Raw genomic sequence first — 11,484 nt, 5'->3', positions numbered from 1 at the left:
CGTTCTCTTAAGAAGAAAAAAGTAATAGAAATTGTGACTAAAAAAACTAGCTAGTAAGTAGATACTTCTGATATCAGAATTCTGAGTTAAAGATATTATCTAGGAATCAGAAAAAAAACTACCCCTGATACAGAAAATAAAAAATACATTTTTTATTTTCTTTTCTTTTTGGTCATTATCTAGTTTAGGCTAGATAGTTATTAGTTATTTTTTTCTGTCTAGCTATTAGCTAATTTATTTTATATTGCCACTAGAAGAAGTAAGCGTTACATTATTAGCTAGCAGCTAGCTATAATTTTTCATCTCATGACTATGTTACATTTTATATCTAGCTATTAGCCAATTTATTTTATGTTACCACTAGGAGAAGTGAGCGTTACATTTCTGGCTAATACGTAACTAAAAAAATTAGACACGTACTATGTAAGACACAACTTTTCTATCTCATGACTAGACAGATATGAGTTACAATTTCTACTCGGGTACGGTGCAGTGCGAGGTCACGCTGCGTTTCGTTCTAAACCTTATTCTAAAACAATCTAAACGCAAGCTGTCCTCCTCCATGCAATTGCACGTGTCGGAGTTTCGACTTTTATGGGAAGCAACTTTTGCGATATATATTCTCGCGGGAGGGAGTTCCACATGGAGGGAGAAGACCCACGTACTACCCAGCTGGGAAAACCTCGCGAGGAGGCATTGTGTAAGGCTCTATAGGAAACAAAGCGTGAGAGCGCCGTTATTTTAGATGGAAATTAACGGGACGGTGTGCGATTATCGATTTCGTTCGTGCGTTCCCGTGGGAAGTAGTGCGTAAAACGCGCCTGCACAACACACAATATTTTATAAGTATTCGACTTTAAATCGCTCTCTGAGAACGATTCATCTTCTCTATTACGATTTTATAGCTATTTTAAATTCGTAATTCTTGTCAGGGACCTGTGTATATTTTTGATTTATAACAAAATTGATGTAATCAATTTCTCTCCAGCTGCTTTTAATTAAGCTGGATGATTTCTAATTGACACACGCTTAGCTACAGAGTACGTTCAATCATTAATGTCGACAAAAGTTTTCTCCCAGACGGAGGATTTGGAATATAAAAAGAGAGACGTTCATCAGAAGTCGGTGACATCGCCGCTGCGCGCGGCTCGTCAGCTTGCATTATCTCCTGCGATTTGTAAACGCAAGACTCGCGTGAGGCGAGGTCTTGCGAAAAGCGTCGTCCCCGAGGCGTAAAATGCGACGCGGATCGGCCCGTGCCGAGTCTGGCATGCTCCGCTAAACGCGCGTCCGCTGAATAATGCACGGCTCTTTTATTCCCCGTAAGCGACGCGTTCTCCAAGCGAGAGCGACTCGCGGAGGCGTAGCTCGTGGGCGCGGCATGTTTTATCGTTCCCCATCGTTATGAAAAAGGCCGGTGTGTCCCGACAAATCCTGGCCACGCGAATGGATAAATCTTTTTTGATGTCAGCGACGCGACATAAAAAAGAGACTTACCGCAACGCGCCATTTTTCCGGAAGAATCGTTTGCGAAAATTGGAAAAGGGACTGTAAGAGGATCTGTTATAGAACTATTCTTGAAGGGAAATATTCTTTATCAGAAAAGTTAAACATTTGTCATGTTATGCAGTATAAGGAATGAATAAATAATTTCTCCTTAAATAAATATAAACCTCATATGTATATATACAGAGAAAGAAATCGTGTTTACTTTGCTCAGTTTTCGCCGAGCAAAATATTCCGACGTGTATAAATTTTGGCATATCAAAAAAAGTTAAAATAACCAACGCGTCTTGCAAGGCAAAAACATGAAAAAAAATGGCCTTTGCCGCCGAAAGAGAACGCGGGGGATGAAAAACACTCGCGCGCATAGCGAAAATGAGCGAGAACAAGAGGGCATTACGCAAATGAGGAGAGCACGGACGGTGGTGGGATAGTGGTGGTGCCCGGGTTCTCGTTGAGAAAACAACGGTTTAATGCCCACGGTTGTAATAGGAAAAGTGTCTCTCCTTTCTCTGCCGTGGAATTTGAAAAAAGGATTAAAGTCGGAGTAACATGGGTCGAGGGTGGTAATGCGTGTTAACCCCCAGGGCACTTAGACGCCTCCTGAACGTTAAACGTATCTTTCACATCTCTATTCAATTATTTTTGTTATTGAAGGCGCGCGAGACATGGGAAGAACAATATTTTTGCGAGAAATATTTTTACATTTATATTTCCATCCGTCTTGCGCGCACAAAGTGTTTCGGAATTCATTTGGTAAATCTCACTGATGAATTCGACGAAAATGTTAGTTCTGAATGTTCTGATTTAAAAAAAAAACTTAAAAATGAAGCTTCGATACATTCTTCCGAAACATTTTATATTTTATTCCCAGATTTTATTGTGCCATAAATAACTTGCAAGTCGAGAGTGACGTCGTGAGCACAATAGAAGAAATATTAGAAATATTAAGAACAGGAATATATATATATATATATATATAAGAATTTCAACTTATCAGAAACCGCGTGTACTGTGGAATACACGATTTCTGACAGATTGAAATTCTTATATTTATTCCAGTTTCTACACGGAAAGAATGATTTTGCTGGAAGGTCTAAACATTTTGCTGGATACAGGTTTGAAAATAATTCTTATTGGAAATTCATACCGATTGCTAGACTATCAAAACGTTTTTACAGCAATGCTTATCATTTTTGAGTTTCCAACAAAATTATTTTTAGATCAAAATTTTTTGATCTTTTAGCAAAATCGTTCTTTCCGTGTAACATTTCCTCCATTGTGCTCACGGCGTAAGGCTGAAAAAAGAAGAAACGTCTAGACAGTTGTTCGAGCAAGTCCCGAGTGGCGTCTCTTAACGAACCGCGGCGCCGACGAAATATATCCGACAATTAATAACCGTTCGGCATTCGAGCGACGAAAGCGTGTTAAGTTCAGCTTGTTTAAGCGAGCGCGAGGAATCCGGAGTGGGAATTTGTCTACGGCCTCCGAGAGGAAGTTCAAACCTTTGGTGATTTAAGACAGTTCGTTGGAAAGACTTTTCTCCATCCGATCTCCCGTCTTATCCCGAGGAGACGAAGAAAGTTTGTAACACGTTGGGCGCTATTTCCTGAATCATATTTAATTCAGTAGTACAGTGCACGGGAAAGCCCACGTCGAAGGACGAAATTTTTATCCGCGAGAAATATATTCGCGCGTTGAGCGAACGCGCGGATTCGTTTGGCGAATTCATCAATTTGTCGCTTCGCGCGACGATCGACGCGAAATTGGCGAGCGCGACGCGCTCACAATGGCTCATAACGAACGCGTCATTCCCCATGCGCTGGCGCGGCGCGGTGATTCAACCGGTTAACGAAGAGAGTCAGTTAATCATCGCGCGACGCGCGATGAGTTGCGGTCCGACGACCGGTGAAGGAAAGTCACGTGCATCCTGGCGCGATGCATTTTATCACGTGCGAGGAGAGAAGATTACGAAACGGCCGGACTTACATCACGTTACTTTCCTCTTACGCTACACTTTTTCCGATCTCGCGTCAGCCGCGGGAGCGTGACGAGAGAGAGAGAGAGAGAGAGAGAGAGAGAGAGAGAGAGAGAGATGCGCAAAACTTAAATTGTAGTTTATCAAGGCGGAAAAGTTGAGTAATCCGCTTTAGGATGCATCGGCCGGATTTCGACCGGAGCGCTCGCGCGTTCTCGCAACCACTCTACGAGCCCGTGATGAAAAGTTTCTCCCCAATTTGTGCGCCCGGGACCACGACGGTGGCGGCGACGGCGGCGTTCGATACTCGCTGAAAAATCTGCGTGGCCGACTTACCCCCGGGCTCTTATATACAGCCAGAACGTATAAAACTTCCCTCATTCGATTTCCTTCTTCGCAAACACAAGCTGATTCAAATATTATACTTACGAGCGCCGCGTTCGCTGCGATCGATGATACGCCTATATGCAAATAGGAGATTCGATAAAACAATCCTATCAGAAAGTGGTATTATATGTATTCTGGATACCAGCTAACCCTCTATATGTGTCTATAAAGAGGCTGTTCTTAAACCTGTTCCAGCGAGGCGCGACACATTTCGCGATTCTTTAATATTTCAGAGACAATCTGCATGCGTATCTCGAAGAGATACTCTCGCGCCATTGTCTTTTCCATTATCCGTGTACATAATTCAAGGTGACTTGAGGCAAATAGCATGCGTAGCTCCAACGGAGTCACGTTGCTATCGTATTAAAGCATTCGAGTTACGAGATTTGTATCTCGCAGAATGCAGTTTCATTTTACGAGGGACGCCAAGACAGGACGTCCTTAGCTTTATTACGTTAAAAGTTCTTACGATTTCCGGTCGGTGGAACCGGGGTAACCGACGTGCCTCCCTCCCAATGGACGTATTTAAACGTCGCCGTTTCCTCATCTGAATTAAATCCTTTGCCTGATTCCGCGAGACGAATGAAACGGGATTTCTCGAAGCTGCAATTTATGTCGATTGATTTCGAGCAATTCGGCGCTCCTGATCGCGAATGGAATTATTTCCCGTGAAATATAAGAATCGTGAAGCGAGCTTTAGTTTCTTTTGCGTTTTCGAAAACATACAAACCATTGTCGGCTTCTTTGAGCGACCCGAGAGTTTCGACATACTTTTCGATATTTGGTAGTAACGAAAATGTCGTTTCCTAACAAAAATCTCTTGGAAGCCGATTTAATCCCCATTTCGGTCTTTTTACTGCGCCTTTTATCGCACTTCGCGTCGTACGACGACGTTATCGATCTTTTATCTGGGAGGGGGGAGGGGGGGGGGAATTCGATGCTTCGACCGCGAAGAGGAGAAACTCTCGCGGCGAACAAGCTGAAAATTTGCAGCAAATGTGCACGCGCGGTGGTTAACGAACCGTTACCCCGGTTCCACCGGTCAACACATCGACAGAGAGAGGCGCTTTGATGTCCTATGATTGCACAACGACTGTTGGCACCAATCACTTTTCCGCGTACCGCTCGTTACTTTGTCCGCAAGAAAATAGAAAAATGACCGGAGACACAATCGGGCGCGTTTTTCGCGAAAAACGGAAAAAAATCCCGCTGCGCGCGCGGGGAATACAATACAATCGTCATCCTCTCTCGGAAAATAAATCCCCTTTTGATCCTTTGAAGCGCGATGCGTTTCATCTTTTCGATCAAACGTTGTCGTTTTGTCTCTTCCTTCCGTCGAATCTGCGGCGTTCACCGTCCATCGACAATAACAATAACCGGTGCTTAATCAAATTACGCCTACGTACGTAGAAATACACATCACGCACTTGGTAGAACGTACACCACCAACGACGATCATTCATGATTTCAAAATGGCTGTGGATTTTAGTTTCTCTGCAAGTTTCGACGTGATACGAGATTTAGTGGCGAGACGTGCGAATCTCCACCGCACTTTCGGGCGGAGATAAGAACGTGTTACACGGAGAAAATGATTAGTAGCTCGTCGGCGAACTTTCCCAGAATTTGTGCGAGATCGCACGTACGGATCTTCATTCGGACATATCTCGTCAATTTAAAAAAAAGTATTCATTTTTTAAGTTTGAAAAAATTGTACTAAGTGTGTTTTCGAAAACACCAATTCAACTCTATGTCTGGAGTACAAGCAGTTTTCTTCCGTTTCAGGCGGCGAAATAACAAGCTCGTACAAGCAGCGAGACTAGTGACGGGATCGCAGGGCGATTCTTTTATGAATCCGCGCAACACGATTCCGCGCTCAGCCGTAAAACAGGCAGCCGGTGAACGGAATACCGTCGGTGTAGATAAAGGGAGAAATATTCTTCCGAGCTGTCGCGTTACGTATACTGTGCGAATCGGTGCGAACTCGCGCACCACAGTACCGTCCGTGTAATGGGCGAGAAGCGGATAAGGACGAATCCGGAATTAGATGCAAATTTTATCCGTTCCCTCCCCGGGAATTCGGAATTGTATCGGAGAGAATTTTAAAAGATAGCGATGCGGTCGACGTGCACTCGCGAGCGCTTCGAGCTTCATTTTACATGGAAGATAAGCTCCGTGGTCGTTGCATTCGTGAAAACTCACGAATCTTCCGAGGCTTCACCTATACCTACAGGAAGCATTCAGGAGGAGCGTTCTCATTTTGCAAGAAATATCGCGGCTTTATCATTTATTTTATTACGAACGTCACGCTTCTTGTACGATTAGCTGCTGTCTGTAATGCAGCAGATTGCGCGCGCTTTATTACACGGCGCGATGATTACCGCGCCTCGAATACTCGTCGGGTAGCCGCAATTGTAAGTAGCAATCGCATTAGGCTGCCTTAGTGCGACAGTAGTACTGCGGCTTAATGCGATTGCTTATAAGCTCGACAGTTCGATTATCCTATCCGTACTTTACGCCGATCCTGTTTGCCGGGTGTATCCGTTGAAACGCGAATCCCCGGTTGTTTGAGTCGAGACGGCGATGAAAGAGGAGAGAGAGAGAGAGCACGCTCTCGATTCGGCGGAAATGACGTTACCCATGCTGCGGCCTATTATTAATGGAAATTCAATTTCTATTGATTCAATTTCAATTTGATTGCCGAGCATCCGGTTTTGTGGAAGCGGAGCATCGCTCTCGCACGATGCGCGCGCTCCGCGGATCCGTGGAAAATATTTGCCTCGCATATCCGCCGCTCTCTCGGCACCCGTAAATACATTTTAATAACGCATCTCGATCGGACAGATCCGGGCTATTGTTCCAATTCGCGCGCGATTCGCCTCCAATGGATATTTCCGATAGCACCTCTGAAAGTTCTCTAATCAATTGCGACGGGGGCTTGAAAAATAACTGGCTGACAGAATGCCGATCTTCTTTTTCGACACATTTCTCATTTCGCGAACCGGCGCGCGGCGGGAACAGCTTCATCTCTTCTCCATTTTCTTCTACTCTTTTTCGACGAGATCGATTTTAAGTGTTACGACGCGTGCGGCGAACGCGATAGCATTTTGCAAAATTAGATCGCGATCCGATTGACGTCAACTCGATAACGCCGCGCTCTTGCTCGCGTTCGATCGATCAAATTGCATGTTAAAAAAGAAGGAAAAAATGTGCAACGCGGTCACGGAGCAATGGAAATTTTTGCAAATTGTCGGCACTCGACGCTGGCTTCGGACGAGAGCCCGAACGCGCAGCCTCATTCGAGAGAATTTCCCGACGCGCGGCGCGGCGCGGCGGGGTGGCCGTAGCTCTTTCGTCGAAGGAAATTACATTGCGCGGCAAAACCGCGACCGCGAAACTCGTTACGGTTCCGCGCGGAGGAAAACCCGGGGCGTAAGAGGCGAGGGGGAGGGGAGAAAAAAAGGCACCGGTGCGCTTTTCATTCATTCGAGCGGGTGCTCCTCCTCGCGAGTCGGTGGGCGCGCGCCTCGTTAGAAATTTTCCGCAACGAGTCGCGCGAATTTCCACGCCGCAACGGTCGTCGCCGGCACGCAAACGCGTGTGTGATGCGAGCTTACATGCATATAACGGTGCGTTTCGCATACATGTACATGCGTGTCCATTCATTCAACCCGACCGACTATTTTCAGAACCGTTCGAGAGGTACTTCCTCACCCGTTCCCGCTCCGTTAAGGTCGATCGCGAATACGCGAGTATTCGGCGATACATATACGTCTGGCGTTGTGTCTACCGTCGTGAAAGTGAGGAGCCGCGTTTTCCACTACCTATCGATTCGGCGATATTACTTCTATACTACCGGGACAGTAGGCACTCGATGCCGCACTCTTGTTTGAAACTCGAACTTGCGCCCCCGCCGCCACCGCCGCTGTCGTCCAGCCAAAAGATCGATAAAGCGCCGAGTAACATCCTGCGGAAACTGTCGCGTGTGTCGTTCGCGCGCGCGTTGGAAAAATTATACCACCACGGCCGTGTACATAATCTGATTAGAGGCCTATAAGTATAATTTTTCCGATTTAATCGCGCAGACAGAGCAGGGTTTTTATAGATCCCGCTCTCTTGTTATTTCCACATATTATTTTCATGTTGTTTTTCTGCGGTGCCCATTAATAATTGTTTGAGCTCCTCATGTATCACTTTTTGTATCGTGGAATTTGCCGCGCAAATAGGAATGTCATTCGTAAAAATTCGCACGAGACAGACGGTATAACGATGATTGATGCCATCGATCGTAATTATCGCTAACGAACGGTTCCTTTCGGTATTAACCGAGTTATTCCTGGCGCTTCTGAACTTAATTAAGCGCGGTGGACTTCGGTGAAAAAGCCCTCTCGCGAGGCCCGCATTGCGAGACGAATCCACTTACTCCCCCATTGATTACAGCAATAGAACTATTTGTGGAATGACTTGACAAATGATAAGTTACGAGTAGTTAGAGGATTAATATTATGCACATTATAACTCGATATCGTATTTCTGGTAGCTTGATAATTCTGTATGATACACAAAGCCCCAATAATTCTTCTGTCTCAACATTATTTATTATATTCAATATAAGAGAAAAGTATATAGAAACAATATTAAACAATATTAAATACATTGTGATGCGCATACGTGCTTATCGGCTAATAATTTTTCATCGAGAAATATCAAAGAGACAGAAACTATTTTTCCATATGTTATTTTACATACAAGTTATTTTAATAACGTTTATGATTTTACGAATTTTGTTTTTGCAATAAATGTCAGCAAATGTGAATGAAACTATGATTTATCGCAGGAATAATTATATAAATTTATTTAGGAATAATTTAGCCGAGTTTGCCCGTCTTCAAACGGGAAGAGTTGCTTGTATGTTTCACGGGGATGCGCGCACGCGTGGATAATTATCCCGTGCTTACATTTCCAAGTATTTCCGCGAAAATCAACGGTATGTCCTGAGAAGATTTTTTTATTTTCTCGAGCATTGGTACCGAGCTTACCATTCAGAAAAATCGTACAGGCCAGACACGCTAACTCGCAAACGGCGAATTCGTGAAATCACGTCCGCTCGTTAAGTCCGCTCGTACGATAATTAGAGAATATTGCAGTCGCGGTGCTAATTCGCGACAGACTATTTTTCTGCACGAGTCCGGTGCGTGTCGTAATTGTGGACGAAGACGGGAAAAGAGCGCCGCGCAATTATTCTCCAGCTGTGCAGCGACAGCGAGCAAGCGAGCGAGCGCGAATGAAAAGGCAGAGAAAGTTACATTTATTACAAACGATCCTGCCAACGGTATAAATTTTTTTTATTTCTTTTTTTTTGTAAACTTCTGAGCGATGATCGATAAATTTCTTAACACTGATCCACTGGTCGTTATTAATCAACGATTCGCTATTGTGTTACAGATGGACAACAAACTGTACCGACTCTTTGCGAACTTTCCGCACGATGCGTCGCGTCTCATATTCCCTTCGAGCTGGTGGAGCATTTCTATCCACCTGTACCGGAGCAGCTTCAGCTGAGAATAGCCTTCTGGAGTTTTCCCGATAACGAGGAGGACATACGGCTTTACTCATGCCTCGCGAACGGTAGCGCTGACGAATTTCTTCGCGGCGAACATCTCTACCGCGCCAAGACCGTCAAGGAGCCTCTGCAAATTGGTAAGACACTCCATATCGCTCACTTTGAAGCGAACTTTCTTTTATGACAAGAGAAAAAGGTCTTATAAAACCCTGTCTTGTTTTTAATATTCCACGAGCTTTTCAACATCGGTAAATATATATGATTGATCTCACGATTGGTCTAGAAAATTTAACAATACAGTTAGAATGTAGATACAGACAAGAATTTGTGTGAAAATCGCCAGGCAGTACTTTTTCGTACGGGATTCCGTAGTAATACCGTTTTTTGTAGATTTTAAATCAGTTTTTTTATTGATCGCCCTCTTTCATATATGCACTGTATTGTCATAGGATTTCATCTGAGTGCCAGCGTAAATCCGCAAACGAACGGGGTCAGAGCGCAGTTCAACGTCGCTGTAACGTTCGATCGGCGCAGAATTACATCATGTAATTGCACCTGCTCCTCAACGGCCTATTGGTGCGCGCACGTGGTAGCCGTTTGTCTGCACAGAATACACATGGTATGCGCATGTTAACTTTAGGAAGACTGGCATCGAGTTGTAGAAGAATGGACAATCTGAATGACGTTCAGTAAATTCTTCACGATTTTTTTTTCTCTCATGCATCCCTTACATATTACGTGTGACGTGGTTACAAATGAAATAATATGTCCCTTCATTATTCAGTCCTTAACCCGATTGTATAGAAGGGCAGATTGTTCCAATGTTGTGCAATGTTCTTTCAGCCGACGCAAGTATGTCTGAGGGCGCCGGTTAGCGAGTCTCTGTCACGTTTGCATCGGGAACAGCTGCAGAAGTTCGCACAATATCTCATCAGCGAATTACCTCAGCAGATTTTGCCCACTGCCCAGCGGCTCCTGGACGAATTGCTCTCGACCCAGCCGAGTGCTATTAACAGTTATTGCGGCGCCCCGGACCCGACCGCCGGAGCGTCCGCTTACGATCAGACCTCCTGGTACTTAGACGAGAAGACGTTGCACGACAACATCAAGAAGATCCTCATCAAGTTTTGCGTGCCGGCTCCCATAGTCTTCAGGTGAATAGACCGACGCGCGCTAAATAGACCGGCCTCCGCCGAGATAACACAATTTAACGTAATTCATTCCGCGATGTTCCTTTTCCACAGTGATGTTAACTACTTGAGCACCACCGCACCACCCGCCGCATCCGAATGGGCGTCATTGCTGCGACCGTTGAGAGGTCGCGAGCCGGAGGGCATGTGGAATCTCCTCTCCATCGTGCGCGAGATGTTCAAGAGAAATGACCGTAACGCCATACCTCTGCTGGAGATCATCACGGAGGAGTGCATGGCATGCGAGCAGATCCTCGTTTGGTGGTTCAACACCAAGGTCGCGTTGCTGAACGGCACCGGATACGGCAGCAAGCATAATATGAACAGCAACGTGCACGCTTCTCAACACGCGTGCTCGTCCCTGTGCGACGAGATCGTGGTTCTCTGGCGATTGGCCGCCTTAAATCCCGGCCTGTCGCCATCAGAGCGTGAGATGTTGCATGCTCAATTTATGGCTTGGCATTTGAAGATCATAGATAAAGTGAGCATCGCGCCCCCGCTCCACGTTCCTCCTCTTCCTTTACCCTTTCTTTATTTCTTTTCTACATTGACGTTAAAATCTAATTGCGTGTTTAGGTCGCCAAGTGTCGTGGTAGTTCTGTGCCGCACAACTCGCACAATAGAAGTAACAGTTCGCAGAAGGATTCCCTGAAACATGATCTCGCAGTCTTTACCGGATTCAAGTCGGCGCTCGAAGCTTGCTACCTTGATTGGGATGAATACATCTTGCCAGGAATTACATACACCGCCGAGAATAATCCTATGTACCACTGTCCTTTTACGTGCTTTCGGCATGCCGGGGATACAAGGACTGAGGTCAATCAGGTTGGTATCGATCAGGTGATCCCAAGCCGCTTTTGCGTCGA

At 45.3% G+C, this 11,484-nt stretch overlaps 1 protein-coding gene across 1 annotated transcript in view; it reads left to right on the top strand.

Moving 5' to 3' along the window:
- Positions 1-11,484, top strand: part of LOC105454793 (zinc finger SWIM domain-containing protein 8) — a 56,655-nt gene that overhangs the window by 37,782 nt on the left and 7,389 nt on the right. Inside the window, exons 2-6 of the mRNA XM_011697675.1 lie at positions 9,311-9,565; positions 9,878-10,047; positions 10,272-10,582; positions 10,673-11,099; positions 11,195-11,443. Of these exons, the coding sequence (XP_011695977.1) occupies positions 10,045-10,047; positions 10,272-10,582; positions 10,673-11,099; positions 11,195-11,443 (990 nt within the window). The 5' untranslated portion in view covers positions 9,311-9,565; positions 9,878-10,044. The remainder of the gene's footprint in view (positions 1-9,310; positions 9,566-9,877; positions 10,048-10,271; positions 10,583-10,672; positions 11,100-11,194; positions 11,444-11,484) is intronic.

Source organism: Wasmannia auropunctata, unplaced genomic scaffold (assembly GCF_000956235.1).
Source record: "Wasmannia auropunctata unplaced genomic scaffold, wasmannia.A_1.0 LD335975.1, whole genome shotgun sequence".
Taxonomy (NCBI): Eukaryota; Metazoa; Arthropoda; class Insecta; order Hymenoptera; family Formicidae; genus Wasmannia; species Wasmannia auropunctata.
The sequence above is the reverse complement of the archived record's forward strand: the minus strand, read 5'-3'. Positions and strand labels throughout refer to the sequence as shown.